Raw genomic sequence first — 25,789 nt, 5'->3', positions numbered from 1 at the left:
TTTATGATATATGATTTTTAGGGTATGGTATATCTATATGTATGTCTCTAAGCACACACGAGCACTACAAGAAAACAGCATTTTGGCGAGGAAAGTTAACGAGGAAATATAATCCTCGTAAATGTACGAGGAACTTACGAGGAATTTACAACGAAAGAAATAAACCTCGTTATTTTCTCGTAAACTAACGAAGATAACATTTCGTCGTAAAGCCCACGTAACTTTACGTGGTCTTTACGAGGAAATACATTTTCCTCGTAAAACCACGTAAAGCTTGCATTATCTTTACGAGGAAAACTGGAAATATAATTTCCTCGTTAAATCAACGTAAATTTACGTCACCTTTACGAGGAAATGATATACGTGAACTTAACGAAGAATTTTAAAGCACGTTTTTTTTTGCTACCTACCTTTTCCTCGCAAATTCATCGCAAAACTTCAACTACCAGATTCGAAAATTTTCTATAAATATGGAAGTTTCAACATCATTTTAAACACACCAACAAGAAAAAAAAAGAAAAACGTGAAAGGAAAAAAATGTCAGGCTCTGGGAATGTCTACGAGTTGCGGAGGTGGATGTATATGCATAGAGATGCTAACGGGAGAGTGACGAAAGAATACATTGCGGGACTGGAGACATTTATGCATCAAGCAGATTCCACACCGCTCGCCCTAGAAAGCGGTAAGATGTTCTGTCCATGTCGGAAATGCAACAATTCGAAATTGGCAAATCGTGAAAATGTTTGGAAGCATTTAATAAATAGAGGTTTCACGCCAAATTACTATATCTGGTTTCAACATGGAGAAGGTTATAATAATTATGATCAGAATGAAGCTAGTAGTAGTAATAGCAATTTTCAGGAAGAACCGGTTGCTCTTCATTTGCATAATGAACCTAGTTACCATCAGGAGGAGCAGATGGTAGATTTTGATAGGGTTCATGATATGGTAACTGATGCATTTGTAGCTCATGATGAAGATGAAGAACCTAACATAGATGCAAAAAAGTTTTATGAAATGTTAAATGCGGCGAATCAACCACTTTACAGTGGTTGTAGAGAAGGTCTCTCTAAATTGTCGTTGGCTGCTAGAATGATGAATATTAAAACTGATCACAATCTACCTGAAAGTTGCATGAATGAATGGGCAGACTTGTTCAAAGAGTATTTGCCGGAAGACAATGTGTCTGCTGATTCTTATTATGAGATTCAGAAACTGGTGTATAGTCTTGGGTTGCCTTCGGAGATGATAGATGTTTGCATCGACAACTGCATGATCTACTGGGGAAATGATGAGAAGTTAGAAGAATGTCGATTCTGCAAGAAGCCACGATTCAAGCCGCAAGGACGGGGACGTAATAGGGTACCGTACCAAAGGATGTGGTACCTACCAATTACAGACAGATTGAAAAGATTGTACCAATCAGAGCAGACTGCTGGAAAGATGAGATGGCATGCCGAGCATACTCAGACGGATGGTGAGATGACACATCCATCAGATGCAAGAGCCTGGAAACATTTTAACAAAGTATATCCGGAATTCGCTAGCAATATCCGGAATGTGTATCTCGGATTATGCACAGATGGATTTAGTCCATTCGGAATGTCAGGGAGACAATATTCATTGTGGCCAGTCTTTCTTACGCCATACAACCTGCCACCGGAGATGTGCATGCAACGGGAGTTGCTATTCTTGACCATATTAATACCTGGTCCGAAACATCCTAAAAGGTCGCTGGATGTTTTCCTGCAACCACTGATAAAAGAGTTGAAGGATTTGTGGTCAACAGGGGAGAGGACGTATGACTGCTCAACGAAGACGAATTTCACGATGCGAGCGATGCTTTTGTGGACCATAAGTGACTTTCCTGCCTATGGGATGTTGTCGGGATGGACTACACATGGGAGATTAGCTTGTCCATATTGTAATGGAGCGACAGATGCGTTTCAACTGAAGAATGGGAGGAAGACAAGTTGGTTCGATTGTCATCGTAGATTTCTTCCCATTGGCCATCCGTACCGAAGAAACAAGACATTGTTTAGGCACAAAAGGGTTGTGAGAGACACTCCTCCTCCATATTTAACTGGAGAAGAAACTGAAAAGCAACTCGATTACTATGGAGTTTTGGAAACAGTTCCTCGTGGTGGTAATTGGCATGTTCCCCCTAATATGCCTGATTCTTACGGTGTTCATCACAACTGGCACAAGAAGAGTATATTTTGGGAGTTGCCATATTGGAAGGATCTTCTTCTGCGCCACAACCTCGATGTGATGCATATAGAGAAGAATTTCTTTGAGAACATCATGAATACAATATTGAATGTCCCGGGGAAGACAAAAGACAACATAAAATCAAGGTTAGACTTGCCGGATATTTGCTCAAGAAGCGAGTTACATATAAACAGCAATGGGCAAGTTCCTGTTCCGATATTCAGATTGTCTTCAGAAAAAAAGTCGGTGTTGTTCAACTGGGTAGCATCAGAAGTGAAATTCCCCGATGGGTATGTTTCAAATCTGTCTAGATGCGTTGAAAAGGGTCAAAAGTTCTCTGGGATGAAGAGTCATGACTGTCATGTCTTTATGCAACGACTACTTCCCTTTGCTTTTGCGGAGCTACTTCCTACAAACGTACATGAAGCACTTGCAGGTACTATATTTATTATTGCAGTTATTTTATATATAATGATTTAGTTTGAAATATATATGACTAATATGTGTATAATTGTTTTTGGAATATACAAGGCATTGGAGCATTTTTCAGGGATCTGAGCACCCGCACCCTTAAAGTAGAAGTCGTGGAACAGCTTCAAGAGAACATTCCCATCTTATTGTGCAACTTGGAGAAGATATTTCCTCCTGGGTTTTTTGACGTAATGGAGCATCTAGCTGTCCACCTTCCATATGAGGCATTGCTTCGTGGACCTGTACATTACGGATGGATGTATCAGTATGAGCGAGCCATGAAATATTTGAAGGGAAAAGCAAAGAACCTTGCAAAGGTTGAAGGTTCTATAATTGCTGGAAGTTTGACGGAAGAAACTTCTCACTTCACATCGTACTACTTTGCGTCAAAAGTACGTACTCGGAAAAGAGCTCCAAGGAGATATGATGATGGTGGTGTCGCGCCAACATACGCAGTTGCTGGTGTTCCAGACATCTTTAGCCAGATTGGGCGACTGGGTGGAAAATCAAAAGAGGTTTGGTGGTCGAGTGAAGAAGACGCTCATAGTGCACACACCTATATTCTACTTAATTGTGAGGATCCATTGATTCGTTATTTTGAAAGGTAACATAAATGGACACGTATATATAAATTAACACATATATATAATTGCCAAATATTAATTAATATAAAAAGTGATTTTACAGCCTATTTGTTTCACAAGTCGAAGAAACATTCCCTGGTATATCCACAACTGACGTAGACAAAAGGAAAGATCAACACTTTATAAAATGGTTGAAGAGTCAGGTATTAACTCAAACTCTTTATTCATAAATGATTTGTATTTTAACGTTCACTTTGTTTTTGCAGGTTGATTTTGACGACGATGCAGATTATCCTAAGTGGTTACATGAAGTAATTCAATCTCCACATGTAAAGGTCACCACTTCACAGATGTATTTCACACGAGGCTATACTTTTCACACATATGAGTATGGTAGACAGCGGGCAACCAGTAACTATGGAATATGTGTGAAAGGGGAAACCGATTTCTACGGTATCTTGACAGAGATTATCGAAGTGGAATTTCCAGGGATATTGAAGCTGAAATGCGTCCTCTTCAAATGTGAGTGGTTCGACCCCGTCGTCAACAGAGGTGTTCGGTTTAACAAATTCGGTGTAGTTGATGTCAATGGTGGAAGAAGGTACAACAAATTCTTTATTTGGCATACATGAGTAGAATAAGCTTATTTCTATGTTTTCTTTATTTTCAGGTACAACAAATTCGAGCCTTTCATCTTAGCTTCACAAGCAGATCAAGTTAGCTACCTTCCATACCCTCGGATGAGAGAATCGGGAATAAATTGGTTATCCGTGATCAAAGTTACACCTCGAGGACGAATCATAAGTGGAGAAGAACCACCATTGCAAGAAGAACAGATAAATGAAGTCGAGGAACCTGAACAACAAATTGATGACATTCTTCTCATTGATCCGCATAATCATGAGTATGAAGATCTTACCGACGATGGCACAGATGAAGCTGTTGAAGACGAGTTTAATGAAAATGATGATGTTTCTAGTGATGACGAAAATGTATCTGATTGATGTATTTGTGTTTTAATATGATTGATTTTCAGACTTAATGCATGTGATTCGATTATAAAAAAAAATATTGAGTTTGAGGTTTTGAATGAAAAATAAAGGATTGAGGTTTGGGATTGGAATATGAAGAGTAGAAGATAGGAAAGATGGTGTTTGTGGTTTGGGGTTTTTGATTTTAGAGGTTTAGAAAGAAAACCTCGTTAATTCCTCGTAATTTACGACGAAATAACGAGGAAAGTAGAAAAAAAGAAATACACGGGCCTCGTTAATTCCACGTAAGCACAAATCGTCGTAACGACCTCGTAAGCTTACGTGGAATTAACGAGGCTTATTTTTTTTTTTTATTTCCTCGTTATTTCCTCGTAGGTTTACGAGGTTTTAACGAGATATGTTGTCTAAACCCCTAAACCCTAAACCCCAAACCCCATCTTTCTTATCTCTTTTGTCTAAATCCCAAACTCCAAACCCCATTAATAATTTTCAAATCTTCAAAAGATTATATTTTTAAATCTTCAAAAGATTATATTTTCAAATCTTCAAATGATTATATTTTCAAATCTTCAAAAGATTATATTTTTAAATCTTCAAAGATTATATTTTCAAATCTTCAAATGATTATATTTTCAAATCTTCAAATGATTATATTTAAATAAATAATTTGATTTTGTATAAGTTTAAATTAGGAAGAAGAGATTGATATTAGAATTTAAAGAATTGTGATTATAAATTTTGAGGTTTGAAATGTTAAGAATATTGAGGTTTGAGGTTTTGAATGAAAAATAAAGGATTGAGGTTTGGAATTGGAATATGAAGAGTAGAAGATAGGAAAGATGGTGTTTGTGGTTTGGGGTTTTTGATTTTAGAGGTTTAGAAAGAAAACCTCGTTAATTCCTCGTAATTTACGACGAAATAACGAGGAAAGTAGAAAAAAAGAAATACACGGGCCTCGTTAATTCCACGTAAGCACAAATCGTCGTAACGACCTCGTAAGCTTACGTGGAATTAACGAGGCTTTCTTTTTTTTTTTTTTCCTCGTTATTTCCTCGTAGGTTTACGAGGTTTTAACGAGATATGTTGTCTAAACCCCTAAAACCCAAACCCCAAACCCCATCTTTCTTATCTATTTTGTCTAAATCCAAAACTCCAAACCCCATTAATAATTTTATAATTTTCAAAAGATTATATTTTCAAATCTTCAAAAGATTATATTTTCAAATCTTCAAAAGATTATATTTTCAAATCTTCAAAAGATTATATTTTCAAATCTTCAAATGATTATATTTTCAAATCTTCAAATGATTATATTTAAATAAATAATTTGATTTTGTATAAGTTTAAATTAGGAAGAAGAGATTGATATTAGAAGTTAAAGAATTGTGGTTATAAATTTTGAGGTTTGATATGTTATGAATATATGAAGTAGAATATAAGAAAGATGGGGTTTAAGGTTTGGGGTTTAGAGTTTAGAGGTTTAGAAAATAACCTCGTTAATAACTCGTAACTTACGAAGCATTTACGAGGAACAGAAAGACGGGCCTCGAAATTTCATCGTTTTATTTGGGACGGGCCTCGCAATTTCCTCGTAATGTTACGAGGGTTTTACGAGTAACAAAAAGACGGGCCTCGCTAATTTATCGTTTAATTTGGGACGGGCCTCGCAATTTCCTCGTAAGCTTACGAGGTTTTTACGAGAAAGAGGAACACGGGCCTCTTTAATTCCTCGTAAACTTACGAGGAAATTGCGAGACCTCCGTAACTTATATATACAACCTCACAAACCTCACACTGTCCATTCCTCCCAACTTCCTCTCCACTTCCTCCCCATTTCGTCTCTAACTCCTTTCCCATTCCTCTCTCCTCCGAAAATGGTAATTTCCTCGCCCCCTTTATTAGTTTAGACAATTTAGATAGGTGGTTAATTTAGGTGGTTAGTTTAGAGAATTTAGATAGGTTTACGGATTTTATGTTTGTTAGATAGATTTTTAAATTATTGATGATAGCTTTTTAATTATTGATGATCATAATCTCAAAAAAATATATTTTTGCAGGTTCGCCAGCGCATGCTTACTGCTCACTACAGGGAGATATTCGGTGAGCCTGGTAGTCAGTTAGACCCGCCAGGTTCTTCTTCAGGTGCCGGCGGTTCAGGTTCTTCGGATCAGGAGTCTGTTCCCGAGACTCAGCATTTCTTCCCTCCGATTCCTCCTCCGATGGCTCAGCCTCAGCCGATGGCTCAGCCGATGGCTCAGCCGATGGCTCAGCCGATGGCTCCTCCGATGGCTCCTCCGGTGCCTCCTCCGATGGCTCCTCCTGAGATCCCCGCCGCTGTTCATCCCGATCTCATGGTGCCACCTACTGTTCCCTTCTCGCAGTACACTGTCGAGGATATTCTTGGTATGCCAGGCAGAGCTGGTTTACCAATCATAGACCCCGACAGACCCGACGGGACTTTATGGTAAGTGTATTTTTTAAATAATTAATTTAATTTATAACTTCATTAAATAATTTAAATTTTCATTTTTTTCCAGGTTTGGGGTTGACAATTCCCTTGCGACAGATGTAACCGAGACGATTAAAGGTTACTTCTCCATGGCGCATCCAAACTGGAAATTGACGCCGATCTACATCCGAAAGACGTGGTTCAAGATTTACGCTGTAAGTAATTCTATTAATTAATTTTTTTTTTATTAACTAATTATTAATTTTTTTTTTTATTAACTAATTATTAATTTTTTTTTGCAGCAAAAGTATCATTGGTCCATCGGGGTCAGTGAGAGAGTGAGGAAGGCGTTTTACGAAAAGGCGCAAGTTCGCTTGTCGGACACGGTTTGCAACTGGAAGGGTGCCTGGATCGTCAAGGGGTACACCCGTGGCAAACCCGCTGAGCTTACCACGGATGTTTGGGACGGCCTCATCCGTTACTGGAAGGATCCTAACTCCATTAGGATCGCAAACATTTGTGCTGCCGCCCGTAACACGGTAGACGAGCACGGTAACGGCCCGATGCTACACTCTACGGGCCAAAAACCACATGCCGGTGTCCGTTTGAAAATGGTACGTAATTAAATATTTAATTATTATTTTTAATATAATTAAATATATTTCTAACAATTTTCTTAAATGTTTTTAGGCCAAAGAGTTGGGACGTCTCCCGACTCTTCCGGAACTTTACGAGCGGACCCACAAAAACAAGGCGGGCCAGTTTTTAGATGGCAAGTCCGAGCAAATCTACAACAACGTAATTGCTCGGGTTGAGGAGCGCCAGACTCAGCTGACCCAGCAGTCCGGCGACGGATTACCAGTTACCTTATCCACAACTGAAGTGGATAAGATTTACGAGGAGGTAAATTTTTTAACATTATATCTTTTTAATTATTAATTGATTAAATTTCCCTTTTAAATTTAACTAACAAATATAATTTTTTTGTTTTTAAGGTTGTCCCTAAGAAAAAGGGACGTACGTTGGGGATCGGTTCCGTCAATGATGTCCCGAGAGCGACATCATCTTATGCTCAGAGACAGACCGAAGAAGTCACTCAGTTGCGTTCCGAGCTGGGCGCGACCAAAAGCCGTGTGAGTGGACTCGAAGCCTTCATCGACGTTATAGCGTCCACAAATCCGGAATGGGAAGCTTTGTTGAGGAACATGAAACAACAAAATCCCATTCCAGGCGAGTCATCGGGCACACATAACGAGGAGGATGTTACGAGGAGGAGCGAGGAATTCTACGAGGCGATGAACGAGCCTTAGTTTTTTTAGTTTTTTTTCGGTTTATGTATTATAAAATCCAATACTTAATTATATATAAAATATTTTGTTGCTTGTGAATTTTATTTAAAATTTATTTATAAATCCAATATTTAAATATTTTTATTTTTTAAATTAATAATTATTATATTTATCAAATAATATTTTATTAATTCGAAAAATGGAAGTCTACGAGTTATTTACGACGAAAATGTTTCCGAGAAATTTACGAAGAAATAGTTTCGAGGTTTTTACGAGGAAAGTCTTTCGAGGTCTTTACGAGGAAAGGCTTTCGAGGTTTTTACGAGGAAAACCTTTCAACGATTCTACATCGATTTTACGAGGAAATCCTTTCAAGGATATTACATCGAATTTACGAGGATATGATTTCAAGGATCTTACGTGTAAGTAACGACGCGAGGTTCACGTGGTTTGTACGAGGAAATTAGGCGAGTGATTTACGAGGAAATGGGGCGTGGAACTTACGACGAAATATTAACTTCGTCTTTACGAGGAAAGAGAAACCTCGCTATTCTACGAGGAAATGGCGACGAATCCTTTTTTACGACGGACGAAAAACGACGAAAGGCTTTTCCTCGTTAATTCCTCGTAAACCTCCTTTTACGAGGAATTAACGAGGAAAATGGCCCTCGTTAATTATTTGTTTTCTTGTAGTGGAGACAAAAGTCATGATGAATCTGTAAATAATTTAGATAAAACACCAACTTGAACTGTCATCACAACACAATCATAGAGAAATAGAGACAAAACGTTACAAAGACTTGAACTTTCATAGAGAACATGGGAGAATATTTAAAAGTCCAATCCCTACAGAAGCAAAACTCAATTTCAACAAACCCAGAAGAAAACGTTAACAAAGACTTGAACTTTCAGATAATCAGACAAAACTTAAGCGAATGGTAATGGAAATTCTGAACATGAACAAGAGATTACTGATGACAGAATGCCACCCAAACACACATCCAATTAGTAGTCATAAAGATTTGTCTTAAATACATACTATTGGAATAATCATCACAAAGAGCATATATTACCTCACTGGCTAAGCCGGATCCAATAAAGCGCCATGGATGGAATCTATGAAGCAGATTGACAACTCTGTTCTACACATTGAAGCAGGCAATTCCTGTCACTCGAGAACCAGATGGAAACCACACCATCTTCAAGGTTTTCAACTTTCAAAGCCTGATGAAAAGAATGAAAGCAAACAAAACTTTAATCATCGATGAAAGGATAAAGGAGAATTCTTTTTGACTGAGAATCATATTCGAGAGATCGAGATGAGGTGAAACCCAACAAAGAGAGAGAGGATTGAAACGTCGGGTGGGTGGTGGTGGTGGTGGGACGGCGAGCTTGAAATCGAAAGGAGAATCAAATGCTCAGGTACTCCTACCCGAAAAAAAGAGCTGAGCCAAAACTGACCGGATTAGAAAATAAATATGCCTTTATTTTAAATCAGGAAAATTATTTAAAAGACCTTGAAACCACAGAAACTTAACATAATTGCAACCCAACTAGGGTTATTTCACGGTTCCAGGCTCGATCCACAAAATTCGGATCTCTTTTTCCATAACTTCCGAAAACTTTGTAACTGTACAGAAATTAATTTGTACTTATATTATTGTACGAATATACATTGTATCTAATACAAAGTTATTTAAATTGAACTAATTCGTACTTTCAGATTGTAATGTTTTATTATATTATTGTTTGGACACAGTTGTTGTTATTGATATATTTATTGATTTTTTTTAAAAGATTAGTTTTAGATATACTAGAAAAATTACAAAATGTGAAGAGTCATTTACAGAAATTTACTAAAGTAGATAAAATTAATTTTCAATTGGCCATGCACGAGCATTCAAGTGTATGTCACAAGTTACACAATTCCAGAAACAAAGATCGCATTTCCACCGTGATTTGATCCATTTAGAGAGACTACAAACACTGATTTTATGATTCTGGAGCACCAGCATCTATGTCACATTAGGATCTTATCATTTCAGCCACAGATATAAATATGGCAGGTTTTTCATAATCTCAATGGCCTGTGAGTTCCCAACTATTGATGATTTGAAACATCTGATCAACATGTTGACGAGTAAAAGCATGGTAGTTGTGAACCAATCCTCCATCATCAACCCTAAAAGCTAAGTTCATCATACCATATACAAATAGGGCCAACAAGCATCCTCTCTCACCAGCAAGATATATTTTTTTCTTCCTACATCAACTAAATGGAGGATGAAGAACTCATACATACCTCTCAAGTATATGGTCTCTGGATTACCCACAAACGGTAGCAATTAATTCTGAACATTTGAACATCATTGACTTTGTCTAGCCAGTCATTCAGGTAAATGAGACTTGCCGATCTGTAGAAGTAATCATATCTTCCAATTTTGTTTAAGCCGAAAAAAACAATCCGTGCACAACCAAATTCTTGGATACTGGTCGTTTCTACGTTGTAGAGAATCTTATGAAGCATTGAAGGAGAGAGAGAAGCCAAGTTCGTGTTCTCCATGTTTAACTCGAATACTCGTCTAACTTTGATAAAATAAAATGGTTATTGTGTGAGAGAAATCTCGTAAATTATTTGTCACTTGTATAAGTGATAAACCTTTGAAATTTAATGAACCACTCACCCAAATTTAAGCAGAAACGTGTCCATTTAAAGGTGATTTGATAGACTCCTCGAGATGACACAACTTCTTTCACATGTCTTTTGACTATCGACTGTCGCAACTTTTGGATAACTTTCACTTATTAAGATATATAACTATGTATAAGTAAGTAAAATTAAGTGATTTAGATTGTCTAAATTTATGAAACTAAGAAAAACATAATAAATTAGATTGTATAAATATTTAAAACTATGTAAAACTTAACGAAATTTAGATAGTCTATTGTTATATTTTGCAAGAAATGATTAGTATCCAAAACGTAATGTATATATTTAACGACAGCAACTAGCAGTATTGGAGATAATAAATGAAAATGATAATATTTAGTTTGAGAAAAATCCTCTAATTAATGATTCAAGCAGCGGCATGTCCATTTAAGGGTAATTTGATTGACTCCCCGAGAAAGCACGACTTTTCTCACACGCTTTATGACTTCAACAGTCGCATCTCTTGAATTTGGAACTTTGTATAACTTTAATTTATTAAGATTTATTACTATGTATAAGTAAGTGAAACTAAGTGATTTAGATTGTCTAAAATTTTGAAACTAAGAAAAACGTAACAATTTAGATGGTATAAATATTTAAAACTTTGTAAAACTTAAAGAAATTTAGATATCATATTGTTATATTTAGAAATTTCCATAGTTGGATTCAACATCAATTTTCATAGTTGTCTTAAGAAGTAGAATTTCTTCTTTTAACACACTAACTTTATTGTTTGTGTTTATGTTACTTGGTTTGTTATTTATGTTTGTAAAATTTGGTGTAACTTAAAATAATTTTGGTTAAGTATATCATTTTTGTTTGTCAAACTTCGTAAAATTTAGTATTACTTTTTTTTTTCATGTTTGTGTAATTAGGTAAAAAATATAAAAATTTTCATTTTCGTACGTCAAACTTTGTATAACTTAATATTTTTTATGTTTGTACATTTCGGTAAACTTTGTCAGAATTTTCATTTGTCAAATTTCAAAAACTTAAAAAACTCATCACTAAACTAATTTGATAGAAGATATGATTAATTTGTACAACCAAAATCTCAGAAATACCATGACAGTAACAATAAGACAACATACAACTATCAGTATTTGTCTTCCATTATTGGGTCTTTAATCCACATGGTCATTTGAGAAATCACAAGGAGACATCAATAATTTTGGAAATAAGGGTTTGAATCAGATTTGAAGAACTTCTGGATGATACACTCGCCGCTGTAGCTTCAGAGTTTTGTCTCTTGATTAATCACTATTTTCTGGAAAAAATCTAAAATTACAGATTATGTGAAGAAAGATGAAAAGAAAGAAATGAGATGAGAAAAATGAGGTGAGAGGATTGAAAAGATAATAGAAATGAAAAAACCCTAAAAAATAAAGCAATTATAGTTGCCAACTTCGTTTTTGGGGTCTGGAAAAAAAAGAAAAATTTTGGAGGGAAAATTCTGAAATTTGGGGGGGGGGGATTTTTTATAGCATTTTTGGGTCGAAGTTTTACCAAGTTTGTAGTTTCACAAAAAGCTTCAAAGTTTTACTTTTCTATTTTTTTGCATTTTTTTAGTTTTACTGTACTCAAAAGATTTATATTATAGTTATACCAGTTTTATTTAGTTTCCTATAATCATTTTCCATCAAATCATGTTGTGACATAATTAATTTTGTTGCATATATAAAAATTTTAATGTCACAAGGCCAACACTAAGATAAAAAGCATAAAAGAACAAGGTATTTCCTCTATTATGTAGTACACAACTATGTGATAAAAAAAATTAACTATAATTATTGTAAATTTAAATCAGAAAATACTAACAAATAATAAGCATAATACTTATAAGCAACCAAACAAATTAAAAATTGTGTATCTTCAAATTTTTATATTTTATCAGTTTTACTAAGTTTTATTTAGTTTTCTATCGTATTGAACAATCATTTTGAATAATAGATACAACTAATGTGTTTTGATACTCTTACCCTCAATGGTCAATGTCTAAACTATCCTTTGTGTCTAAACCAATCAAAATCATTCTCTCTCTTACTCTATCTTCTTCCTTTCTCTCTCCATTGTAAATCTCAAACCCAGATTTAATTATTCCATTCAAATTCTATTCAACTTGCCATTCATCTTCTCGATTAATTCATTCTTGAAGAGGTTTAATTTCAAATTTGTATTCACAATTAACTGATTAAGAACAATGAGTCTCGATCTATTTGAATATTCAAAAACACTGATATAATTATAAATATGAGTCTGTTTTTGAATGGCAAAAATATAAAAAAAATGTATCAAATTATTATTTTGATAAGAAATTAGAAAAAGTAGTAAAACTTGGTATAACTATAACTGTACAACTTGGTAAAATCATAATGTACAACTAAGTAAAATTGTGTAACTAGGTAAAATGGTACTAACTAAATTGTATAACTTAATATAACTATAATGGTAAAACTATATAACTTGGTAACATTTTATGGTTAAACCGTGAAAGTTCAACTAACTTGTTAATCATTTTGATTTTTACATGAGACGACGAGTTCTTTCACAAACATACACTTTGATTATTAAAAGTACTATTATAAAGCCGGAGATGGTCATGAATGAAATCCAAACGAAAGTAAAGGTAGTTTTTATGCTAGTGGACAAAATATGCAGAAAAATGACCATAAATCCATATACAAATATGTAAATTTTGAGTTATATGGTAATAAAATCTTTGATACCATTGAAAAAACATAACAACATCTTAAGGTGACTGAGCCAGTGGAAGATGTTGTTATTCGAGATAGAGATAATATAGGTATTGATTTGGATAACGTGGAGAGCATGTAAAAGATTTAGTTGATTGAGCATCACATCATAACTGTTATGAAATTACTATTTTAAACTGTGAGCTCCGAATATTAAGAACTCTAATCTGTTTCGATTAAAAAAGTGCATACTTGTTCTCGTAAATATTTAAATTCGGGAACCTAGAAGAAAATGCACACCACGATTAGTTGTATCTATTATTCAAAATGATTGTTCAATACGATAGAAAACTAAATAAAACTTAGTAAAACTGATAAAATATAAAAATTTGAAGATACACAATTTTTAATTTGTTTGGTTGCTTATAAGTATTATGCTTATTATTTGTTAGTATTTTCTGATCTAAATTTACAATAATTATAGTTAATTTTTTTATCACATAGTTGTGTACTACATAATAGAGGAAATACCTTGTTCTTTTATGCTTTTTATCTTAGTGTTGGCCTTGTGACATCAAAATTTTTATATATGCAACAAAATTAATTATGTCACAACATGATTTGATGGAATTTGATTGTAGGAAACTAAATAAAAGTGGTATAACTATAATATAAATCTTTTGAGTAAAGTAAAACTATAAGAAATGCAAAAAAATAGAAAAGTAAAACTTTGAAGCTTTTTGTAAAACTACAAACTTAGTAAAACTTCGACCCAAAAATGCTGTAAAAAAATTCCCCGCCCAAATTTCAGAATTTTCCCTCCAAAAAATTTCTTTTTTTCCAGACCCCAAAAACGAAATTGGCAACTATAATTGCTTTAATTTTTAGGGTTTTCTCATTTCTATCATCTTTTCAATCCTCTCAACTCATTTTCTCTCATCTCATTTCTTCTTTTTTCATCTTTCTTCACATAATCTGCAATTTTTAGATTTTTTTCCAGAAAATAGTGATTACTCAAGAGACAAAACTCTGAAGCTACAGCGGCGAGTGTATCATCCAGAAGTTCTCCAAATCTGATTCAAACCATTATTTGCAATACTATTGATGTCTCCTTGTGGTTTCTCAAATGACCATGTGAATTAAGGACCCAATAATGGAAGACAAATATTGATAGTTGTATGTTGTCTTATTGTTACTGTCATGGTATTTCTGAGATTTTGGTTGTACAATTCATTACTTCTATCAAATTAGTTCAGTGATGAGTTTTTTTAAGTTTTGAAATTTGACAAATGAAAAATAAAAATTCTGACAAAATTTACCGAAATGTACAAACAGAAAAAATATTAAGTTATACAAAGTTTGACGTACGAAAATGAAAATTTTTGAAATTTTTTACCTAATTACACAAACATGAAAAAAGTAATACTAAATTTTACGAAGTTTGACAAACAAAAATGATGTACTTAACCAAAATTATTTTAAGTTACACCAAATTTTACAAACATAAATAACAAACCAAGTAACGTAAACACAAACAATAAAGTTAGTGTGTTCAAAGAAGAAATTTTACTTCTTAAGGCAACTATGAAAATTGATGTTGAATCCAACTATGGAAATTTTTAAATATAACAATATGATATCTAAATTTCTTTAAGTTTTACAAAGTTTCAAATATTTATACCATCTAAATTGTTACGTTTTCTTAGTTTCAAAATTTTAGACAATCTAAATCACTTAGTTTCACTTTCTTATACATAGTAATAAATCTTAATAAATTAAAGTTATACAAAGTTCCAAATTCAAGAGATGCGACTATTGCAGTGAGAAGCATGTGAGAGAAGTCGTGCTTTTTCGGGGAGTCAATCAAATTACCCTTAAATGGACATGCCACTGCTTGAATCTCCAATACTGCTAGTTGCTGTCGTTAAATATATACATTATGTTTTTGGATACTAATCATTTCTTGCAAAATATAACAATAGACTATATAAATTTCGTTAAGTTTTACATAGTTTTAAATATTTATACAATCTAAATTATTATGTTTTTCTTTAATAAGTTAAAGTTATCCAAAAGATTCGACAGTCGAGGAGTCTATCAAATCACCTTTAAATGGACATATTTCTGCTTAAATTTGGGTGAGTGGTTCATTAAATTTCAAGGGTTTATCACTTATACAAGTAACAAATAATTTACAAGATTTCTCTCACACAATAACCGTTTTATTTTATCAAAGTTAGACGAGTATTTGAGTTAAACATGGAGAACATGAACTTTGCTTCTCTCCCTCCTTCAATGCTTCATAAGATTCTCTACAACGTAGCAACGACCAGTATCCAAGACTTTGGTTGTGCACGGATTGTTTTTTTGGGTTAAACAAAATTGGAAGATATGATTACTTCTACAGATCGGCAAGTCTCATTTACATGAATGACTGGCTAGACAAGGTCAATGATGTTCGAATGTTCAGAATTAATTGCTACCGTGTGGGTAATCCAGAGGGCATATACTTGAGAGGTATGTATGAGTTATTCATCCTCCATTTAGTTGATGTAGGAAGAAAAAAATATATCTTGCTGGTGAGAGAGGATGCTTGTTGGCCCTATTTGTATATGGTATGATGAACTTAGCCTTTAGTGTGGATGATGTAGGATTGGTTCAAAACTACCATGCTTTTACTCGTCAACATGTTGATCAGATGTTTCAAATCATCAATAGTTGGGAACTCACAGGCCATTGAGATTATGAAAAACCTGCCATGTTTCTATCTATGGCTGAAATGATAGATCCTAATGTGACATATGATTGCTGGTGCTCCAGAATCATAAAATCAGTGTTTGTAGTCTCCCTAAATGGATCAAAATCACGGTGGAAATGTGATCTTTGTTTCTGGAATTGTGCAGCTTGTGATATACACTTGACTGCTCGTGCATTGCCAATTGAAAATTAATTTTATCTACTTTTAATAAATTTCTGTAAATGACTCTTCACATTTTGTAATTTTTCTAGTTATATCTATAAATTAATCTTTTTTTTAAAAAATTCAATAAATATATCAATAACAGCAACTGTGTCCAAACAAAATATAATAAAACATTACAATCTAAAAGTACGCATTAGTTCAATTTAAATACCTTTGTATTAGATATAATGTATATTCATACAATAATATAATTTCTGTACAGTTATACCAAGTTTACAATTACACCAGGTTTACAAAGTTTTCGGAAGTTATGGAGAAAGAGATCCGAATTTTGTGGATCTGGCCTGGATAGTCCGCGAAATAGCCCTGGTTGGGTTGTAATTATGCAAGTTTCTGTTAGTTTCATGGTCTTTTAATAATTTTTATGATTTAAATAAAGATATATTTAATTCCAAATCCGGTCAGTTTTGGGCAGGAGTATCTCAGCTCTTTTTTTCGGGCAGGAGTACCTGAGTGTTTAATTCCTTCTTTCATCAAGTTTTTTTTTTTGTTGAAAAAGATTTTTCTATTAAAATGCGAGAGAAATAAAATGTTTTATAGAGATTGACCCAGTAGACCAAGTGGCCTATACAATCAAAAGATACAAACTTGAATCAGAGATAAGTAGGATGAAAAGTTAAGCAGAGAACCATAATTGGAGAAGCGGGGAAGAGAGCTTTGGTCTATCAGTCCTTAGAATCGAAATTCTGTTTTTAACAGTGAGTTTAATCTGAGTGAGCAGGCCTTCAACCAAGGTGAAGCGGCTATTGTGTAATCTGTTGTTTCTCTCAGTCCATAGGGTGTAGAGTGTAGCTTGCCAGCAAAGTAGGAGGAGAGTTTTAGCAATCCTGTTTGTGGTGTGATTCCGCAGTTGAAGAAGGATCATAGGCCACTACCAAGGAGAATTAAAGTTGCATTTATGCGCCAATATCTTCCAAACGTCTCAGGAAAAGCTACACTCAAAGAAACAGTGAGCAATGGACTCATCAGCATTGTTGCAAAGTAGGCATCGTGAATCCGTTTGGAGCCCCCAGCTTAGTATTCTGTCTCGCGTAGGGCATCTATTCCTGACCATCAAACACACCAGAAACATGTGCTTTGGGATACCGGCTGAGAACCAAACCTCTTTATGCCAGAAAATAATGGGAGCAGTTGGACGAAGAAGATGGTAAATGTCGCCAGTTTTATACCTTTCCTGTCTCTGATTTCCCGGCCACCATTCAATCTGACGAGCGTAGTTATCAAGGGTAAGAGTCGATAGATGAGAGAGGATCTGAAGCTGTCGGTCAGAACGAGCGCTCGGAAGGTTCCATGATCCATTCTCCTAGAGTTCAGCAAGTGTGGCTTTTTTATAGACAGGAAAGCGCGTTGCACCCGCATGAGATAGGTAGTCTGAGAGCTTGCCAAAGGATGACCAATTGGATGACCAAATGTAAGTGGTTTCACCATTGTGAACAATCTTCTTAATCCAAGGGTATATGATATCCCTTGTTTCAAGTAGTTTATTCGCTAACCACGAGTGTTTCTGCTTTGTGTTAATCACCCAAAACAAGTCAAGGTCTCCTTCCAGGATCTCCGAGATAAACCAGGTTGACCAAATTGAACAACCTGCGAAAAACAGCAACCAAATCATTTTTAGAGCACAAGCCAAATTCCAAGCTTCCAAATTCCTTAACTCAAGTCCTCCTTCTTCTTTCGAGTTGCAGCATGATTCCCACGAGACTTTTGTAGAGGCAGCAGCCGTGAAAATGGGTAAAATACCTAACAGGCTAGAAAATACATTAGTTATATAATAAAATACTAGTATACCATGGTAGAAAATGGGTAAAATCCATGGTATATCACACCGCTAAACTAAGTAGTGGAGAACTTGCACTGTTATTAAACAAACTGGGCAAGCAAATGAGAGCCCTTGGATATTCCCTTGAGGACATTCCTATTATCTCCCCGGATTTGTGCATGCACATAATCCATTTAGAGGATAATCCAAATCCTCAATCGAGCACCAAAGAAGGCTGAACCTAAATCTGAAAGAGGTAGTCAAGAAAGAAATCATCAAATTATTAGATGCATGAGTCATCTATCCAATTTCAGATATTAATTGGGTAAGTCATTTATATGTTGTTCTTAAGAAAAGAAGTGTAACAGTGGTAAAGAATTATAAAGATGAACTCATTCCTATGATAACTGTTACCGGACATCGGATGTGCATAAACTATAGGAAGCTAAACGCCACCACTAGGAAGGACCATTTCCCATTTCCATTTATTGGTAAAATTCTAGAAAGACTGGCGAATCATCAATATTACTGCTTCCTAGATGGATACTCCGAATTTTTCCAAATCCCTATACATCCGGATGATCTGGAAAAGACCACGTTCACCTGCCTTTATGGCACATTTGGCCTTTCCAACGCTCCTGCTACCTTCCAACGATGCATGATGTCGATATTTAATGATATGATCAAAAATTTCATGGAAGTTTTTATGGACGATTTTTATGTCTATGGATCCGATTTTTAAAATGGCCTCGATAATCTATGCAAAGTGTTGGCTAGATGTGAAGAAAATAATCTTGTCCTGAACTAGGAAAAAATGTCATTTTATGGTTAAGAATGGGTTTCATCTCGAACATAAAATATCCGCAGCCGGCATAGACGTGGGCCGAACCAAAATCGAGGTAATGACTGGTTTACCAGCACACACAACTGTTAAAGACGTGAAAAGTTTCCTCGGACACGTTGGATTCTACAGGAGAATAAACGATTTTATCAAAATCGCTAGACCACTTACAGCTTTACTATGCAAGGAAGTTAAAATTGACTTCACACCAGAATGCTTAAAAGCTTTTACAGAAATTAAAATAGCCTTAATAACCGCTCACGTAGTACAAGCTCCAGACTGGAGTCTCCCTTTCGAAATAATGTGCGATGCAAGCAATTTTCGCCGTAGGTGCGGTTCTCGGCCAAAATAAAGAAAAAAATTACAGGTTGTCTATTATACCAGCCGAACACTAAATGATGCACAAAGGAATTATGCGACAAAATAAAAGGAATTGCTGGCCGTCGTGTTCGCATTTGAGAAATTTTGGCCATACTTAGTCGGTTCAAAAGGCGTTGTCCACATAGACCACGCCGCGCTAAAATATCTAATGCAAAAGATGCAAAGCCCCAACTTTTTACGGTGGATCCTGCTATTCTAAGAATTCTAAATTGAAATAAAATACAAGAAAGGAGTAGAAAATGGAGTTGCTGGTTATCTTTTCCGAATAAGAGTTGATGATAACATCCATGTTGATGATTTCTTAACCACGGAAAATATCTACCAGACGGACTCAACATTTATTGGTCATATATATCTTGCATCTGAGGAACCATTGAAGACACCAGAAGTGACTTGTCGATCGATATCTCGGATGCCAGCCAGCCCAAAATATCCATGAACAGAGTCTCTGTCGACCTAGAAATTAACACTGCTTACAACCCCTTTGATCCTGAGTCAGATTCTCCCAGAGGAAGAACTTTAAGTCGGGGGTGCATGCGCTAGTGAATGGCTAGAGATTGAAACACTATTGAGCCAAGGCACTTATACCAAACAGTCGAACTCTGCGACTAGACCTTCCAATATTTAATTAAACTTCGTTTGAAAGTCAAGCTCAAGATTTAAAATAAGCGATGAGTGGAATGCAACTCACTGCTAGACATAGGTTTTTTTTAGAACTGGTTTTAATAATAATAATAATAATAATAATAATAATAATAATAATAATAATAATAATAATAATAATAATAATAATAATAATAATAATAATAATAATATATGTATAATTTTCTAATTTTACTTTTTTAGAAAACCCAAAATAAAAAAATTATGCGTCGATCGGCGGTGAAGTCTTGAGGGCGCGGGCCTTAAATAACTCGACAGTTAACCAAATTTCGCCAAAACCCGTAAAACCCCTTCGAACAAACCACTCAACGATTTCTCTCTCATTTTCAACAAAATTTGGTGAATCTTGAGTTCAATCCACTCGAATTCAACTTCTCTATCTGTTTAGTTCACTCAATAAACGATTTCACAAGGTATGATTTCTAAATTTTCTAATTTTGAGATATTTTAGGGTTGATATTTGAGATGAACTAAAAATTTGATTTAGGCATGAAATGAGACGATTTTGATTGAAGGAATGATAGAATAGGGATTACATACCGAATTATGTAACAATTATACTTTGAAATCTCGATTTGTGTTGACTGGGTTCTTGCAGGTTTCACGATCGACTATCGACCGATGACACGAGTGTTGCATTGATCGATTGTTCGGATCTACTGAAGACCGATGTCGAGTTTCATTTACTGACAGACATCGACCAGCGTTTCATTGTCCTCGCTAACTTCCTATTTTATTATGTGGCTTTTGATTGCATATGGATGAAAGAAGAACTAAGAGACGTCTTGATTGTGCCAGTAGTTCCAGAGCACCACCACCACCAGTTCTCGATACCGATCCTTGGCTAAATGAAGATGGAGAGCCCATTGAGACTTTTGAGGAGTTCTGACCCTAAGGCTGCTGTCAAAAACAGGGACTGCACCCACCGTGAGATCACCGACGAGTGGGATGACTATGACAGATTGTTCTAGGATGTTAATATCAAGCCCACATGCTTCATCAATTGGGCCACAGTGAGACGGTTAGGGCTCGATGTGGACTTGCACGAGATGATTACAGAGCTGGGTTTCGGCCAGATGGGCACCAGCTCATACGACCTCTACCCCGAGTTGGTCAGACAGTTCATGGCCACGGTTCACGTCCACTACGTTCACGAGAGGGCGAAGATAGCCAACGAGGGCACTCTGGCTTTCTTCATTCGAGGCATCAGTTACAGGCTCCCTTTAACTACACTCTGCGAGATCTACGGGTTCGAGACCCTGAGTACACATGCTACGCCGTCCCCGCTTTTCCTGGGCAGTCACACTTTTTGGGACTACTGGCTGCAGGATATTTCGATTCAGGGACAGCCACCCAGACCGACATCCGCTATCCCCAACAAGGTACGGTGCAGGAGCTCACTTTGCTTTATTATGCGGTGAGGGACAGTCAATAAGAAGGAGACAGTGGGGAGTTTGCTTACCCCGATCTTCAGGAACCTCGGGATTCCTTTGGATCAGGCCATGGTTGTCAGAGACCGGGTTTACACGGATGTGGGGCATTTAACAGGCACCGTCTGGCTCAAGGAGGGTTGTTTCTTGATACAGCTGCCCCATAGGACAGCTAAGGACTTTCAGGGCGAGGTCTCTAGGCTCGAGTTCCATCCTGACCCACTCCTTCTCCATAACCCCATCCACATGCCTCACCGAGCAGCCGTGCCTAGAGCAGCCCGAGCAGCTCGCGATCCTCCAGAGGCCTCTTTCCCTGATTTCCCCACATCCCGGACATACCGATGCGCAACCATGGTGATTTCCAGCGCGTTGTAGTTGATGCTCTTCATGCCATCTGTGCTAGAGAATCGAAATGCCGCTGCACTAGCAGGGGGAGTGTCAGAGTGAGATCACCATCAGCAGCAGGACCATCACGCCAGCCAGAGGATGACACAGATGAGAATTAGTCCTCATATTTCTGTCCCTTATCTACTTATGTTACTATTTATTTTTTGGATTTTTTTTAGGATTTATGTTTGAACTTATTTTATTATGCTATTACCTGAGACTATTTGCTTATCTTGACGTGTGTTTGGATTGTCTAATAGAGCTAACTATGCTGACCGATGACTCAATACTAATGAGTTAGACACTTTATTATGGACACATAATTTTTCTGTCACGGCGTCATCAATCGACACTAAGATCACGGTGGCGATCGACGTTCGAGACAAAACGGTACAAAATTTCTTCTCATGGTCTAGTATTTATTTAGGATTTATGATTTATTTCTCCTCACCAATCTTAGACTAAATAACATTATGCACAGTGTTGTTTAAGTTTGGGGGGAGGGGAATAGTTACTGATATTGTGTTATATTATGAGCTTTATAAAAAAAATGTTCTCACAAAGTTTTTATTGAGTGAAGAAGGGGATTATGATCAATAACAATTAATTGCTATTCGAACCAATCTCTAGCACCATCTAGATTTACTAATTGCAGATGTATTAGATGGAAACACCGTAGTGTATCACATAATGCTTACAACCACACCTGATGAGAATGTCTGGAGGAACCAATGCTGACATCCAACCTTAATCTACTCTACTAGCTTGTGTTGAGGCTTGATATAGATTGTATCGGAATCCTCCCACAAGCCTGGAAGGTATTAGAGTCTATATGTTTCTGATTCTCCTTTCACCTCTCATTAGCATCCATTAAGTATAAAAGATTGAGATGATTTCCTGGAAGATGCAAAGCGATAGGTAAATTACCTCTGACCTCATTATTCTAATTCAGAAAGGAATGATCACACATCGTTGGAAGTTAAGGGTAAGTAAATTACCTATGACCCCATTATTCGCCTACACTTTGCCAAAAGAGAGCTACAAAAGTAGCAAAATGAATAAAATGAACGAAATATCTACATTAGCATCACTGTTCATTGGAATTGAGAGTATAAGGATTCTAGTTAGCTACTCTATAACACAAGTAGTAAGATCAATTTCCTGAAGGATATCTATCATATTGGCAATTCTATAGTTCTGGCTAATCCTTCATAACCCTATGTAAACCCTAGATTTAACAAGGGAATTACTTAGACATAGAAAAGCAAAGCATAGCAATCATCTGAATAAAGTGCATAAATAGAATAAGTAGAAAATCTGGAGTTTCAATACAAAGCTCTGAAGGAGTCTTGGATCTTCTCTTCAAACTACTAAAAACACCTAAATATTTTTGCAATGGAAAATAAGAATGTATGAAAGAATAGAAAGAGTGTGTTGCTTAATACAATGGCAGAGCATTTAAATACTAGGTTAAAGTCGGCCAAGGATATAATTGTGTGGACTTGGGCTATAAGTCAGTTGAGAACCAAGTCGGGCTTTGAGAGCTTTGCAGTCGATCGACGACAGATGATGTCCTTCGATCGTTGTTTGACTCTGAATGTCGACTCTGGACTGGTTTGATGGTAAGCTACGAGTTTCTTCTATCTCTATATCCAAAATGCTCCAAAATCACCACATTGCTCCAAAACATATCTGAACCTGTAAACACTCTAAAATGACTCCAAAACAAGGTAAATAGATTCAAAAACACTTATATACCATGGCTAAAAATGTGTAAAATTCATGATATATCAACTCCCACAGACTTACCATTTTTATCCTCAAGCAAAACAAGAGTAGTCTTTTAATGAAAGACGTTTAAAAACAGTAGGAACTCACATAATTTAAAATCACTACTCTATGAAAATATGAAAGGTGGAAGTGAATCATTACTAACCTTAGAATGTTTCAATGTACTACACACTAGGTTAGTCACCATACCATACAATCAACAACTCCACTGATAGCACCTGACATACCCTCTACTGACCTCATTTCTGCATTAAAAATAGATGTGTATGCTACATCTTGGGAGTATCGATCACTGAACACATGGAATCAATTCAACAAAGTATCTGGACTGTAGTCTTTTCTGACTCTTTCCCTCTCTCTTCTCTCTTCTCTGAATCATATTTATCTCAATGCGAATGAACAGTGATGATAATGTAGCCATCTTGTTCATCTTATTGATTCTGTACCTTTCTCTCCTTTTTGACAAAGTGTAGGCGAATAATGGGGTCACATGTAATTTACCACCCTCGCTTCCAACGATGTTTGATCATTCCATACTAAATTAGAATAATGGGGTCAAAGGTAATTTACATATCCATATGCATCTTCCAGGAAATCATCTCAATCTTTTATACTTATAGATGCTGAAGACAAGTGAAAGGGGAATCATAAACACACACTCTAATACCTTCCAGACTCGCAGGAGGACTATGATCCAATGTATACAAACAAGCGAGAAGAGTAGATTAAAGTTGAAAGTCAGCTTTGGTTTTTCCAGACATTCTCAGCAGGTATGGATATGAGTATTACGTGATACACTTTGGTGTTTCCATCTAATACATCATGCAGTTAATAAATCTAGATGGTGCTAGAGAGAGTAGCAATCAAATTGTATTTGATCATAATCCCCTGCTTGACTCAATAAAAACTTTTAGGAAAACCTTAGTAAAAGTGCAATAAAAACTAAAAATAAAACACAATATCACTAAACTTTTCCCAGACTTAAACAACACTGTCCCCAATGTTTATTTAGTCTAGGTTTGGTGAGAGCATAAATCATAAAGACACAATTTAACAAGGAAAAATGATATACCTGCTCGCAGATGTCATGGTCGATCGACACAGTGAAGTGTCAATCAATCGTTTTTGATGGTGTACTTTTTGATCGATATCGACTGGGTCTCATAGGTCGATGCTTAAAGCAATCGTCTCCTTGGATATTTTTTATGACCTGCAATAAAATAAAAACGAACTATCAATAGAAATTTAAAAGAAAACTAAGTAAAACTTAAAAATGGGTTGCATCCCATTAAGCGCTTTGTTATCGTCATTTAGATTTTTGGAGGTTATTATGGAGTGAATGGAGGTAGTGGACGAGTTGTTGGAAAAAACATGTCAACATCTTCTCTTCTCATCTCGAACCAGGTACCAACAAACCTCTTGATTGCTTCTTCACTCTTGTTATGTGGTCTTTCTGCCTCTGAATAGTCTTATGAGCAGAATTTACTTGCAGCTTCTATGATTTCATATTTTCTTCCATTCCTTCCAATAGGGTTAACAAGTGGGAAATATACATCATCTATCTGTATATAAAACTCATCGAACATCCGATCTCGAGATGCCACGATGTCATTTAGGAGTTCATCTATGTTGTCTTTGCTCTCGTAGTATCTGGCTGGCAAGGTTGCAATGGTTGTGTTCCTAGTATCTAAAAACATCCATCATACTGTGGTAGACTTAGATATCCATCATCCATCATATCTGAAAACTCCTAATCTATCAGAAATCTCCATTGCTTCTATATCTTCCTTAAAAACATTGATAATCCTCCCATCCAGTGCTTGTGCATTGCCATCTTCATCTCTGTATACTCCATACCTATCAGGCTGCACTACACGGATATTCCTTCTTGACGGGATATCAATGTCTATTGTAAAACTCGGTCGGTTGTAATCATTCTCCCAACTGTTGATCGATCCTTCTGGAAAATCGTCTATCTCATTCTTAGGGTCACTGTCGATCGACGCTTAGAGATTTATGTCGATCGTGGCTTCAAAGCGACAGTCAAACGACCGTTCGATTTGAGTGTCGACCGATTCCTCTCCATCCAATTCGTATTCAGCTCCAGAATCGGAGTAACATACTGCTATGAATCCTGGGTCATCTCCAATCTCCA

At 35.9% G+C, this 25,789-nt stretch overlaps 2 protein-coding genes and 1 long non-coding RNA gene across 4 annotated transcripts; 2 read left to right on the top strand and 1 right to left on the bottom strand.

Moving 5' to 3' along the window:
- The first annotated feature begins 696 nt into the window (after window positions 1-696).
- Window positions 697-4,308, top strand: LOC130510173 (uncharacterized). Of its 2 annotated transcripts, XM_057006565.1 has the most exons (5): window positions 697-2,647; window positions 2,743-3,286; window positions 3,370-3,469; window positions 3,533-3,867; window positions 3,937-4,308. In XM_057006565.1, exons 1-5 carry the CDS (start codon window positions 919-921, stop codon window positions 4,268-4,270), a joined length of 3,042 nt encoding a protein of 1,013 aa, XP_056862545.1. In that variant the 5' UTR covers window positions 697-918; the 3' UTR covers window positions 4,271-4,308. The 2 variants fall into 2 exon arrangements, with proteins under 2 accessions (XP_056862545.1, XP_056862546.1); XM_057006566.1 differs by lacking the exons at window positions 3,370-3,469; window positions 3,533-3,867 and having other exon boundaries at window positions 698-2,647.
- A 1,662-nt stretch (window positions 4,309-5,970) lies between these two features.
- LOC130510174 (uncharacterized) lies at window positions 5,971-8,052 on the top strand. The gene is made up of 6 exons (XM_057006567.1): window positions 5,971-6,135; window positions 6,316-6,722; window positions 6,796-6,922; window positions 7,010-7,321; window positions 7,398-7,610; window positions 7,703-8,052. The coding sequence occupies exons 1-6, from the start codon at window positions 6,133-6,135 to the stop codon at window positions 8,015-8,017; spliced, it is 1,377 nt and encodes a 458-aa protein (XP_056862547.1). The 5' UTR covers window positions 5,971-6,132; the 3' UTR covers window positions 8,018-8,052.
- Window positions 8,053-8,881: 829 nt separating this feature from the next.
- Window positions 8,882-9,467, bottom strand: LOC130510175 (uncharacterized). The gene is made up of 2 exons (XR_008943853.1): window positions 9,328-9,467; window positions 8,882-9,220 (listed from the first exon to the last, which is right to left on the bottom strand). It is a non-coding gene; the product is annotated as an uncharacterized LOC130510175 (long non-coding RNA).
- Window positions 9,468-25,789: the final 16,322 nt, after the last annotated feature.

This window comes from Raphanus sativus, chromosome 3 (assembly GCF_000801105.2).
Source record: "Raphanus sativus cultivar WK10039 chromosome 3, ASM80110v3, whole genome shotgun sequence".
NCBI lineage: Eukaryota > Viridiplantae > Streptophyta > Magnoliopsida > Brassicales > Brassicaceae > Raphanus > Raphanus sativus.
The sequence above is the reverse complement of the archived record's forward strand: the minus strand, read 5'-3'. Positions and strand labels throughout refer to the sequence as shown.

Bases quoted from the DNA above. Each gene is read 5' to 3' on its own strand.
- LOC130510174 (XM_057006567.1), top strand. The intron at 6,923-7,009 runs GTAAGTAATTCT...TTTTTTTTGCAG, and splicing joins CGTGGTTCAAGATTTACGCT to CAAAAGTATCATTGGTCCAT. The intron at 7,611-7,702 runs GTAAATTTTTTA...TTTGTTTTTAAG, and splicing joins TGGATAAGATTTACGAGGAG to GTTGTCCCTAAGAAAAAGGG.
- LOC130510173 (XM_057006565.1), top strand. From the start codon at position 919: ATGGTAGATTTTGATAGGGTTCATGATATGGTAACTGATGCATTTGTA. The intron at 3,470-3,532 runs GTATTAACTCAA...TTGTTTTTGCAG, and splicing joins TAAAATGGTTGAAGAGTCAG to GTTGATTTTGACGACGATGC. The intron at 3,868-3,936 runs GTACAACAAATT...CTTTATTTTCAG, and splicing joins GATGTCAATGGTGGAAGAAG to GTACAACAAATTCGAGCCTT.